Source organism: Polyodon spathula, chromosome 23 (assembly GCF_017654505.1).
Source record: "Polyodon spathula isolate WHYD16114869_AA chromosome 23, ASM1765450v1, whole genome shotgun sequence".
Lineage (NCBI taxonomy): Eukaryota > Metazoa > Chordata > Actinopteri > Acipenseriformes > Polyodontidae > Polyodon > Polyodon spathula.
In genome coordinates this window covers 13,714,465-13,727,861 of record NC_054556.1, presented here as the reverse complement: position 1 = coordinate 13,727,861, position 13,397 = coordinate 13,714,465, and the positions used below count along the sequence as shown (strand labels likewise).

Genomic DNA, 13,397 nt, shown 5'->3' with positions numbered 1-13,397 from the left:
GTGCGGAGAGTTTGTGGTTTTGATTGTGTGCAGTGCGGAGAGTTTGTGGTTTTGATTGTGTGCAGTACGGAGTGGTTTTGATTGTGTTTGCTTGTAGTTTTGATTGTGTGCAGTACGGAGAGTTTGTGGTTTTGATTGTGTGCAGTGCGGAGAGCTTGTGGTTTTGATTGTGTGCAGTACGGAGAGTTTGTGGTTTTGATTGTGTGCAGTGCGGAGAGTTTGTGGTTTTGATTGTGTGCAGTGCGGAGTGTTTGTGGTTTTGATTGTGTGCAGTGCGGAGAGTTTGTGGTTTTGATTGTGTGCAGTGCGGATTGTGTGTGGTTTGTGGTTTTGATTGTGTGCAGTACGGAGAGTTTGTGGTTTTGATTGTGTGCAGTGCGGAGAGTTTGTGGTTTTGATTGTGTGCAGTACGGAGAGTTTGTGGTTTTGATTGTGTGCAGTACGGAGAGTTTGTGGTTTTGATTGTGTGCAGTACGGAGAGTTTGTGGTTTTGATTGTGTGCAGTGCGGGTGGCTTGTGGTTTTGATTGTGTGCAGTACGGAGAGTTTGTGGTTTTGTTTGTGCAGTTTAGTTTTGATTGTGTGCAGTACGGAGAGTTTGTGGTTTTGATTGTGTGCAGTGCGGGTGGCTTGTAGTTTTGATTGTGTGCAGTACGGAGAGTTTGTGGTTTTGATTGTGTGCAGTTTGTAGTTTTGATTGTGTGCAGTACGGAGAGTTTGTAGTTTTGATTGTGTGCAGTACGGAGAGTTTGTAGTTTTGATTGTGTGCAGTACGGAGAGTGGCTTGTAGTTTTGATTGTGTGCAGTACGGAGAGTTTGTAGTTTTGATTGTGTGCAGTACGGAGAGTTTGTGGTTTTGATTGTGTGCAGTACGGAGAGTTTGTGGTTTTGATTGTGTGCAGTGCGGAGAGTTTGTGGTTTTGATTGTGTGCAGTACGGAGAGTTTGTGGTTTTGATTGTGTGCAGTGCGGGTGGCTTGTAGTTTTGATTGTGTGCAGTACGGAGAGTTTGTGGTTTTGATTGTGTGCAGTGCGGAGAGTTTGTGGTTTTGATTGTGTGCAGTGCGGAGAGTTTGTGGTTTTGATTGTGTGCAGTGTGGGAGAGTTTGTAGTTTTGATTGTGTGCAGTACGGATAGTTTGTGGGAGAGTTTGTGGTTTTGATTGTGTGCAGTGCGGAGGTTTGTGGTTTTGATTGTGTGCAGTGCGGAGAGTTTGTGGTTTTGATTGTGTGCAGTACGGAGAGTTTGTGGTTTTGATTGTGTGCAGTGCGGGTGGCTTGTAGTTTTGATTGTGTGCAGTACGGAGAGTTTGTGGTTTTGATTGTGTGCAGTACGGAGAGTTTGTGGTTTTGATTGTGTGCAGTACGGAGAGTTTGTGGTTTTGATTGTGTGCAGTGCGGGTGGCTTGTAGTTTTGATTGTGTGCAGTACGGAGAGTTTGTGGTTTTGATTGTGTGCAGTACGGAGAGTTTGTGGTTTTGATTGTGTGCAGTGCGGAGAGTTTGTGGTTTTGATTGTGTGCAGTACGGAGAGTTTGTGGTTTTGATTGTGTGCAGTGCGGAGAGTTTGTGGTTTTGATTGTGTGCAGTGCGGGAGAGTTTGTGGTTTTGATTGTGTGCAGTGCGGAGTGTTTGTGGTTTTGATTGTGTGCAGTGCGGAGAGTTTGTGGTTTTGATTGTGTGCAGTGCGGAGAGTTTGTGGTTTTGATTGTGTGCAGTACGGAGAGTTTGTGGTTTTGATTGTGTGCAGTGCGGAGAGTTTGTGGTTTTGATTGTGTGCAGTGCGGAGAGTTTGTGGTTTTGATTGTGTGCAGTGCGGAGTGGTTTGTGGTTTTGATTGTGTGCAGTGCGGAGAGTTTGTGGTTTTGATTGTGTGCAGTGCGGAGAGTTTGTGGTTTTGATTGTGTGCAGTACGGAGAGTTTGTGGTTTTGATTGTGTGCAGTACGGAGAGTTTGTGGTTTTGATTGTGTGCAGTGCGGGAGAGTTTGTGGTTTTGATTGTGTGCAGTGCGGGTGGCTTGTAGTTTTGATTGTGTGCAGTGCGGGTGGCTTGTAGTTTTGATTGTGTGCAGTGCGGGTGGCTTGTAGTTTTGATTGTGTGCAGTACGGAGAGTTTGTGGTTTTGATTGTGTGCAGTGCGGGTGGCTTGTAGTTTTGATTGTGTGCAGTACGGAGAGTTTGTGGTTTTGATTGTGTGCAGTGCGGAGAGTTTGTGGTTTTGATTGTGTGCAGTTGTTTGTGGTTTTGATTGTGTGCAGTGCGGGAGCTTGTAGTTTTGATTGTGTGCAGTACGGAGAGTTTGTGGTTTTGATTGTGTGCAGTGCGGAGAGTTTGTGGTTTTGATTGTGTGCAGTACGGAGAGTTTGTGGTTTTGATTGTGTGCAGTGCGGGTGGCTTGTAGTTTTGATTGTGTGCAGTACGGAGAGTTTGTGGTTTTGATTGTGTGCAGTGCGGGTGGCTTGTAGTTTTGATTGTGTGCAGTGCGGAGAGTTTGTGGTTTTGATTGTGTGCAGTGCGGGAGTTTGTGGTTTTGGTGTGTTTACGGAGAGTTTGTGGTTTTGTTTTGATTGTGTGCAGTGCAGTGCGGGAGAGTTTGTGGTTTGGATTGTGTGCAGTACGGAGAATTTGTGGTTTTGATTGTGTGCAGTGCGGGTGGCTTGTAGTTTTGATTGTGTGCAGTAAGGAGAGTTTGTAGTTTTGATTGTGTGCAGTACGGAGAGTTTGTGGTTTTGATTGTGTGCAGTGCGGGTTGCTTGTGGTTTTGATTGTGTGCAGTAAGGAGAGTTTGTGGTTTTGATTGTGTGCAGTATGGAGAGTTTGTGGTTTGTGTGCAGTGCGGGTGGCTTGTAGTTTTGATTGTGTGCAGTGCGGGTGGCTTGCAGTTTTGATTGTGTGCAGTGCGGGTGGCTTGCAGTTTTGATTGTGTGCAGTGCGGGTGGCTTGCAGTTTTGATTGTGTGCAGTGTGGGTGGCTTGCAGTTTTGATTGTGTGCAGTGCAGGTGGCTTGGCATTTCAATCATTTGTTTTAATATACTAAGGTTAGACGGAAGACTGTATTATCTCCCGTTCCATGTACTTCACGCCTCCTTAATATGCGTGGTAGTTTCACTGTCGGCACCTTTTCACAATGTTACTTTCATATATATAACGTTGAATGAGAAAGTTTTTGGTTATAAAATTGTAATCTTTTGTTTTCTAGATGGCATATTCAACTGCCATATAAAATATAATGTATTTTTTACAATTTTTATATTTCGGAAAACATGTGTATATGTATTTGACATTGGAAGTAATACAGCAATGTAATTCAGAAAGGTGTCGATACCATTTCAACCCTTTTTCAAGAGACATTTATGGAAAAACTGAGCAGTAGTAATTCTAAAAGTCAAAACAGTGTGTGATAGGTCTATGAAATACTGAAATCGTCATTACCACAATTTAACCCTTTGAGCAGTGTGTTCTAAAATGCACTGCTGGTCCTACAGGTGTGAGTTGTTGTGTTTTTTTTTTCTTATGCATGCGCTTGATTATTATGAGTACAGTGTACAAACAAGCTGAAAGCTATATGTTTGTATATATGTAATGAATACTAGTGAAATACAGACAAATCATTTTTACAGTAAATAAATAAATAAAACAAATATATATTTTTATTTAATAATTGGGAAAGGTTTTGACAAAAAAAATAACAGGTAGACAAAACAATGAGTTGGAACAACAACACATTCTAACAAAAAAAGGGATGAACTATAGAGGGTAGAGGGAGAGAGACGAATAAATCATATCCTGGTAAACAGGTAGTCGGGGCGGAGGGAGTGAGTGTCTAATGCTTCAGCGTATGATACTGAAGCATGGCGCAATGCACAGAGCTTGGCGCTGCCTCTTTGTTGTACATCTGTTGATAGTACATATTCTTCATTTATGTCTTCACTGACACACTCGCCAACATCCGATTCAGTGGAAGAATTGTATGCATTTGAATTTAAATCTGAATTCATTATTATTCTTACTAATACTTCTTTCTCACCCTGAGCGATTTTCGCCGGTTTACAAACACTTGACATTTTGTGATGGTTTACTCTATGTAATTCAGTCAATATTTAGCAGAGGGCACAAGAGACCAATAAAAAGTGTTACAGAAACATATCTTGTTATAAGAAGTTTTGTAGACTCAGTAATTCAAGTTTAAAGTTGCAGAACATACCGGTACGTTTATACTCCCTAAGAACAGCGAACGTACCGGTAAGTTTTTGTACTACTCGGAGGGTTAAAAGACTTTGCATAGTTTCATAGACTTAGACATTTTTCAGTAATTAGCACTGTACAACTACAATGGTTTGGGAAAGTTGCACTTGATTAACTATTCTAGTCAATCACACTGTCAGTATCTAGCATGCTATCTCTGTCAGTTCCAAAGTCCTGGTTAACATGCAGAGACTGTTCTCCGTTTCACATTCACTATTGTCTCTAAGCTGTGCATAGTAACCCAGTAAAAACACACATGGATTAAATGATGACAAAGGCATTGTGAATGATTTCATAATTTGTAATGTGTTAAGCACATGAAGAAACAATATGGCTCACCTTCCATTTGCCTGTCCTTGATACTGTACTACTGTATTTAGCAAAACGTCCACGTGGGCATGAACTATAAACCTCTGTCCTCATATCAAACAGCCTGGGCAAGTAAAACACATGGCAAGTACAAACACAAGCATTGCTGTCATAAAGAACACAAGCTTTGTTCAAGGATTAAAGGATAAACAATTGCCTCTGAAAGACAGTTGTGAACCCACAGTGAGATAAACAGATCTACCGGATTGGAGGACGTTCCATTATTCCTGCTGTCTGAACATGCTGCCGTGTGCAGTAGTTCAGTCAAAGTTGTTGTTTCTGTTGGGCTTGCTCTGTAAATGTGTGTCTCTGTTTAAACAGGTTTTGCTTGTAGAATAAATAACCTAACCACCTAGAATTCCTGTTTGACAGGGTGTGGGATCTCAAAGTTCATTTTCAGTCAAACAGCTGAAACGTAAACATACCATTAGAAAATGTACAGTCAGTGATGGGAATCTGAGAGGTTAAATCAGCATTGGTACTCAGACCTTTCAAAAACAGATGTGTTTTTTTTGCACAGTTGAATGTTACAGGTTCTGTATTGATCTTTTTAGTTTTGTTCAGTTTCCTTAAGCTTATAAACCCCAGAAACAACCTATGTAGTTTAGTTTATTCACTTTGTGCCCACAGGGCCAGCACAGGTACACCTTTATACATGAACAGAACATTGAATGGCTGTGTCGGCACCAGAGCCAACGAGATCTCTAGTTGAGTTTCCCAGCTGTGAGTTCAAATTGTTTTGGAGATTGTGATGCAGTAGCAAAGAGTTGGGTGAACAGATCCTGAGTTTGACAGCATCACTGTGAACTAGGCAATGCTACACGTGTTATTAACCAGCTGAGAAAATGCCACTAAAATCCTTTCACTTCCTGTCGCTCGCATTGTATGCTGTAAATGAGCTCTTCTCGGCCACTTCTCTCTAGCTGAAACCGGAGAAAAAGGCGGGGAAGTGCTTTTTGTTACACAATAGAGAACTGCAGCTTCAGAAGATCATATGTATGATTAGACAACCAACATGTGGATTATATCAAATTAATCTGCAATTGTGTTCACCCCTACATAGTTCAGGGGAGCCAGATGCAAATCAGCTGCTGGCTTCTTAAATCTCTGGTGCTGTATTTTAGATTAAGTCTATTCAGTTCATACAAGTGTCAGTGGATCTACAGATGCCATTTCAATCTGTATTAGGACTCCTGGAATCTTTGTAATTTTTTTTTGTATTGTATTTGGTTGGGGTCATGCATGGAAACCCATGCTTCATCAGATCTCCATCTACTGTAACTACTTTTTTTCTTTTCAGTTAGCAATAGAAGTCGTTAATAAAGAGAACACTTCAAGCAGCAGAGTTTGCAGGGATTACAATGCCTGGAATTAATGTACATGGTTTAATTATGTTAAAGTTCCAGGTTTTGACAACTATTTCCTTTGGCCCCGCAGGTTGCTGCTAATACTCCCAGTATGTATTCTCAGGAACTGTTTCAGCTCTCTCAGTATTTACAGGTATGGTGTGATAGTGACCTCTACTGGTAAGCTGCTGTAAAAGCACTTCAGATTTGGCTAGAATAAAGTTTAAATGATTAGAATGCTACTGACATGTTTACCAACTCTTGGAACCTGATTTTTCCACTGTGGGCAATTTGTGAAAAATACCAACCATGGGCTTCCAGTTTACAGGGGCAGTTTACCTCTATTCCAGTTTGATTTATACCTTTCACTTTAATTTGCAGGTGTTCAATTATGTTTGATTAGCATTTGGCTTGTAATACTGTTGGGACGAAAATGTTTTTCATGTTCAGATGTTCTTTCAAAATGTAAATGAATACCAGTATTTAAATGTCATAATCATACTGTATTATAGTACAAATCTGTAATTAAACCCTGTACTCCAGCGAATGAGCTATTGGCCAGCATTACATTTGGTTAATTGTTAAAAAAAAGTGTTGGTTTACCTTTATGAAAAGACTATGGTGCTTCAGGTAGACCTTCTCTAGTAACCCTGTTTGCCGTTTCATTATCAGGAGGCCTTACACCGGGAGCAGATGCTGGAGCAGAAGCTGGCGACCCTGCAGCGCCTGCAGGCCAGCACACAGGAGGCATCAGAGAGCAGCTGGCAGGTAGGGAACGGCTAGGGGAAAGGGCACTGACTCACCAGGTCACCTGTACAAACAGTCAGGCCGAAAGTACGAGGGGAAAGGACCGTGACTCCAGAGCTGTCCACTCCACATGCAGCTGTATAACTAACCATTACTCTAGCTTTAGGGGTTTCAGGCTATAGGGGAATGCATTTGTTTTCTCTACCTGTGTGTGCTCCCTCACAATGTACATCAATTGAAACAATAATCTGGATAATTCTTCTCTCCAGAAGCCAGGTCTGTCTTCAGTCCCATTCATATTGTTCTGTATGTTGGTATAAATATTTGTATTCAGTAGAATAGAATCTGATTGTTCAGAGCTGTGACCAAGCAAAGCACGAGAATGCACTGACATGCATGTCAGCATTTTTTAGGATTGGTATGCTACAATGCAAAAGAAAAGTAATCTTTTATATTAAGCTAGTATATTTAAAAATGTAGGTTAATTTTTATGTACAGTATTTATTTACAGGTTAACAGTACATCAGGATGGTATAAATAATGAAACTTCGCTGGACTCGTTTTAAGAAGAAATATTTTTATTAAACCTTTAAGATACTCCTGTGGTTTACGGCTTCAGCATTTAACCACTTCTAGGTTCACCCAGCGTAGTGGCAGCCAGTCAGGCGGCAATGTGTTTGAGATCCCTGCATTCGACCCGCAGCTGTATTCATGGTGCCCATCACAAAACATCCTCGGAGTCAGTGGCTGCTAACATTTAGGATTCACTCTGCATTGGCAGGATTTATTGCATTTGAGCCATTTACAAATCACCCCAAGATTTCCTTCATTGTTGTACATTTTTTTTAAGCATGAAAGTCTAAGTCTTCTGCCTTTTTTCATTAAGTGCTGGGGAAGCAGGAATATAAGAGAAAGAGATAAAGGGAAAGTGAGATTTGATGAAACAACACCTGCTGAAAAGGCCAAGTTAGTGTGTAGGGCAGTGATATCCATAGACATACGTTTGGCCCTATAGCTTTGTCCCCACACTTGCAGAGCACATCAAGATCATAAAGGGGTTATATCAAGGAAGAAATCCAGTGTAAAACCCCAATTAGATCCAGGTTATGAAAAAGCAGGCACATGCACAGTATCCTGTGTTCTAGCTTGTGTAGAAATCCAATTGAACTAAAGCAGTGTGTCTCTTTAAACCTTGCCACCTGAATGTAGTTGTGAGTTTATTAACTTCAGTAGTTTACTGTCATTCGACGGAGGGTTAAATAGTTTCACGTCTTTAAGTTTGATTTGTCTCTTAAGTGTGTTAGGGGTCGTGTTGATATAAATTTTTTTTTTTTTTCCTAACAGGCTTTAATAGATGAAGATAGGCTGCTTTCAAGGTTAGAAGTCATGGGAAACCAGTTGCAAGCTTATTCAAAAGTAGGTATTTTATTATGTTTCTTGCAAAAATCTCTCTCTCTCTCGTTAAATTCTGGCACATCGCTTATGTTAAATACAAACTAAAATAGGGCAGCAGTTGTTTTGTATAGTTTATCTACCTGTGTTAGAGTCCTGCGTGGATCCAATTTTTATGATCAGGACCCGACCCAAACCCGCAACCCGCTTTAATAAGACCTGCAACCCGACCCGAAGCTACAAGTGTTTGTCAACTGACTCTGTCACGCTCTCACATTCACACACAGATATCTCTACCATTCTCCACAGATTGGGTTTATACAATAAGCTATACAGCATGGTAGCTTTCTCTGGTTGTCTGGATATATTTTAACTTTGTAACATTAACTATATCTAATTACTTTACTTTAAAATACCTGTCTCTTCCTTGTGTGCCACCAGTTGAAAGGGAGCTACACCTGTGCTTTCACAGAGATGATTTACCAGGTTACGGCTAGCATTCATAAATATAATGGTTTTACAAGCAACGGATCCAGTCACATGTTTCTTTTCATTTGCTATGATTGCAAAATAATTCCACGCGTCTGATTTCACCTCGTTCACTCGTTATTTTTTTTTATCTAGCACCTTTCATAGTGGACCACCATCACAAAGCGCTTTAGAGGTAGGCTGTGAGCTGTGCATTATATGCAGAGTCACTTACAATAGGACGTTGGTTGATTGATTTAACGTCTCTTCCGTAGGATGGAGCACAAGGAGGTTAAGTGACTCAGTCACACAGTGAGTCAGTCAGTGGCAGAGGTGGGAATATCACCAAGCAGACGTGATAAAAAGATCTTGCTACATATCAAACAAGTGAGAACAATACTGCTTACTCAGCTGACTCCTACGTTACAGGAAAGGGTTACAGACGAGTACACTGAAAGGACAGAAAATGTTTTAGGCAATTCAAATTCAGACCTGAATTTATTTATTTTTTAACCTGAACCGCAAACCGCGAAAGTTCACATTTCGACTCGTACTTGACCCACGGGCGCTGTGTGTACCCGACCTGATGCAGGAGTCTAACCTGTGTCCCTAGTTATTCTGTTCATTCATTTGACTGCTGTATTTGCAGAACCAAACTGAAGATGGCATTCGAAAGGAGTTGGTAGCATTGCAAGAAGACAAACACAACTACGAGACAACAGCCAAAGAGTCCCTGAGGCGGGTTCTTCAGGAGAAAATCTGAGATATCCCTCAAGGACCGTGCTGTACAAAGCACTGCCCTCTGTGAAGACTCCCTTGAGAACTGTGGTGCAAAGCACTGCCCTCTGTGAGGACTCCCTGAGAAACAAAGCACTGTGTTCTGTGAGGAACCCCTTGAGGACTGTTACAAAGCTACCCTCTGTGAGGAATCCCTCGAGGACCGTGCTGTACAAAGCACTGCCCTCTGTGGGGAATCCCTCGAGGACCATGCTGTGCAAAGCACTGCCCTCTGTGAGGAACTCCTTGAGGACCGTGCTGTGCAAAGCACTGCCCTCTGTGAGGAATCCCTCAAGGACCGTGCTGTACAAAGCACTGCCCTCTGTGAGGACTCCCTTGAGAACTGTGCTGTGCAAAGCACTGCCCTCTGTGAGGACTCCCTCGAGGACTGTGCTATACAAAGCCCTGCCCTCTGTGAGGAACCCCTTGAGGACTGTGGTGTGTAAAGCAGTACCCTCTGTGAGGAATCCCTCGAGGACCGTGCTGTACAAAGCACTGCCCTCTGTGGGGAATCCCTCGAGGACCATGCTGTGCAAAGCACTGCCCTCTGTGAGGAACCCCTTGAGGACCGTGGTGTGCAAAGCACTACCGTCTGTGAGGAATCCCTCGAGGACCGTGCTGTACAAAGCACTGCCCTCTGTGGGGAATCCCTCGAGGACCATGCTGTGCAAAGCACTGCCCTCTGTGAGGAACCCCTTGAGGACCGTGGTGTGCAAAGCACTACCGTCTGTGAGGAATCCCTCGAGGACCGTGCTGTACAAAGCACTGCCCTCTGTGGGGAATCCCTCGAGGACCGTGCTGTACAAAGCACTGCCCTCTGTGAGGAAGCCCTTGAGGACCATGCTATACAAAGCACTGCCCTCTTCTGAGCCTGACTGCCACGTGTTTAAAGCTCGCTCTATTAAAAGTTATGTCCCCACTGGAGCCTATTAGCAGCAGCTGCACTTCTAATTTTGGTGCAGTGTAGTCAGTGACAAAGCATTTTCAATGTTTAACCACAACAGGTTCTATGGAGACAGATGAAATGCTTAGAATAAATGCCTTGTAATACGTTTGCATTCAGTGGCTACCTGTAAACAAGTGGAGTTTCTCTTACACTTTTTGTATGACACACCCTAACAAAGCAGAGTGTGCGAGAAATTCACTCTCAACTTGTTTAGTTAGCCACTGAAATATACAATTAAACAAGCTCTTGGAGATCAGCTGAATTGCATCTGATTATCCAAAGTGTAGAAGTAAGGTTGCAGACTAATTGCATTATATTTTATTTGGATGCTAGATTGCAAGCTGTTCCTTTTAAAAATGTTTTCCTAAAATGTTATGCAAATTAACACAAAATAAAAGATTTCTTTACTGGGAGACCTGTAATAACAAATAATAAAAAAAAAGATTTATAAACAGCTTTAAAAAAAGAGTATCAAAGGATTCACTCAATGAAACAGATACTAAGATATAACTAACGCAGCAGGTGGTTAGGTGACACCCTCCGCAGGCATGAAGTGAACTTCCATTGCTATGCTGATGACACCCAGCTATGTTTCTCCCTAAAGCCAGGAATTTCTTCTGCCTGGGTGTTATTAGCGACTTGCCTTACAGATATCAAGCATTGGATGTCACAGAATTTTCTAATGAATTCAGATAAAACAGAGGCTATGCTAATGGGCTGACAGAACTAACTAAAAGGAAATGTGGGATTTCATGAGCTCAACCCTTGCAGTCTCTCATCAAAACTTAAACTAGAAATTAAAAGTTTAGGGTCATCTTTGATCCTGATCAATCATTTGAGACTCCTATTAGGGAACTTACTAAGTATATTTTTACCATTTGAGAAATAAGCCAATATTTCTGTACCTGTTCCAGAGAGACTAGTGCATGCCTTTTTCATCTGGAATTGATTAATGCAGTTTTTCTGGTGTCCAAAATGTTTGGTATCCTGCTTGCAGCTTGTTCAGAATACCGCCGCTAGAATTTTGACTAAAACAAGGAAAAGTGAGCGTATTACCCCTGTTTTGGCCTCTTTGGATTGGCTCCCTGGGCAGTATAGAATTGACTTTAAGATTTTGCTGTTAACTTACAAGGCCCTGAATGGATTAGCACCTAGTTATTTGCAATAATTACTGCCCTGTGTCTTCCAAACTGCGCTCCGAGATCACAGGATGCGGGCTGCTGGTTATTCCTAGGGTCAACAAAAGCAACACAAGAGGGAGGGCTTTTTCTGGTAGAGCTCCGAAATTATGGAATTATTCATTTGTCAGGGAAGCTGAGCCTGTTATTTTTCAAGTCAAGACACACACTTTTATAAATTGTCTTTCTTATCTTAGTGGGTTTTAAAGTAATGTAACTTTAAAATTGCTGCTTTTGTATTGTGTATACTGTTACAAATGTATTGTGTTTTTTTTTTCCTGCTATGTATTGTGCAGTGCTTTGCAATACTTTTGTATTAAAAGCGCTATATAAATTAAATAAATAAAAATAAATGTATTTAGGGAAGTTGTTAGCATCCCCCTTGTGTTTGTAAACCTGCTACCGATTCTACTTAAATTGATCATTTCTCCCACCAAAAAAGATTAACTGTCTATTATCAGAGCTGTGAAGAGTCCTCAGCACCATTCACTTTGACTGTGACTTGCCTCAAGATGGCTTTGTAGGAGGGGGTAGAATGACTATCAATTTGACTGTCAGTTGTTGAAAATAGTCAAATAGGTTGACTAGTCACCACTTTAAAATATGTCTGGTGCTCTGTTTTTGTCTAAAACTATCTATCTATTGATTTTCTAAAATCTAATTTACATGTTAATGAATTACAACTGCATCAGTGTCCGAAAGTGCACGATTTACTGTCGCGTGACGTATGAAACACAAGCAGTTTGATGCCCACTGTCACTTTCCTAGTCGACTGTTCGATGACTCCCTACTTTATACTCGGTACACGTCTATTCTGTGATTCTTTGGGTCAAGTTTAACTGTGGGGAACCCTTTGTGTCTAATTGTACGAAGCTGCTGAACTACCACAATTCCTGATAATCAGGAAATACCTTCTAGCCCATTTTGATTTTGCAGCTGTAAATGCTACTATGCTGTTGGTCTCAGCCAGCAATTTGAGATCGGGACTTGATGTTGTTAAATGTGTTGGTGTGCTTGACCTCTGACCTAATATATCTAAGCTAGTTAGGTGTAGACAGTTCTAGTCTAAATATGATGGTACACAGCTATATTGTTTTGTATGAATTACATTTCGTTACTAGTGTTGTCCAGTAAAAAGATACAAAATGTTAGACCTCTCATGTAGTAAACATTTTCAATTGCACCCGAAGTCCAGTTCGACTGAACTGTCAGTCTAAACTTGCGTTCATGTAACGGTGGTATTAAGTTCGGTAAGGTAAGGTGTAACTAATTGGAGGCAGTATGTTATTTTAGTGTAATTCTCTAGTTACGAGACTGTCCTATTGAATAAGATGAGATTTATAATCAGCAATGTCTTGTGTATTCCAGCGAAGTCTGAGCAACACTGAGGATGAATGTACCCATCTAAAGGAAATGAATGAGCGGACGCAGGAAGAGCTGAGCGAGCTGGCCAATAAGTACAACGGAGCGGTCAACGAAATCAAAGACCTTGCTGACAAGTTAAAGGTACAGTTAGCTAGGCATCTGTAATTCAAATCTTGGTTCCCGGTGAATGACAGAGAAAGTGTGCTTTAACCCTCAGTCACACTGATGGAGTTGAAACTGCCTGTATTTTCTCAAGCTGTAGTTTCATGTCAAGAAGGTACAGTAGTTTGTGTTGTACTGTATGTGTTCACTCTGGTGTGTGTGTTGTACAGTGTGTGTTCACTTTGGTCATGTGTTCACTCTGGTCTGGGTGTGTGTGTTGTGTGTTTTCACTCTAGTCTGGGTGCGTGTTCACTCTGGTGGGTGTGTGTTCACCCTGGTCTGTGTGTGTGTTTACTGTGGTTGGGGTGTGTGATATATTGTGGGTGTGTGTGTTGTATGTTCACTCAGGTCTCTGTGTATGTTGTATGTGTTCTCTGGTGTGTGTGTGTTCACTCTGGTCTGGGTG

The 13,397-nt window shown here is 41.6% G+C and overlaps 1 protein-coding gene across 1 annotated transcript in view; it reads left to right on the top strand.

The window, feature by feature from the left end:
* The window catches only part of slmapa (sarcolemma associated protein a), a 97,221-nt gene that overhangs the window by 51,649 nt on the left and 32,175 nt on the right, over positions 1–13,397 (top strand). Inside the window, 5 exon segments of the mRNA XM_041225082.1 lie at positions 6,048–6,110; positions 6,629–6,724; positions 8,048–8,119; positions 9,213–9,348; positions 12,813–12,970. Of these exon segments, the coding sequence (XP_041081016.1) occupies positions 6,048–6,110; positions 6,629–6,724; positions 8,048–8,119; positions 9,213–9,348; positions 12,813–12,970 (525 nt within the window).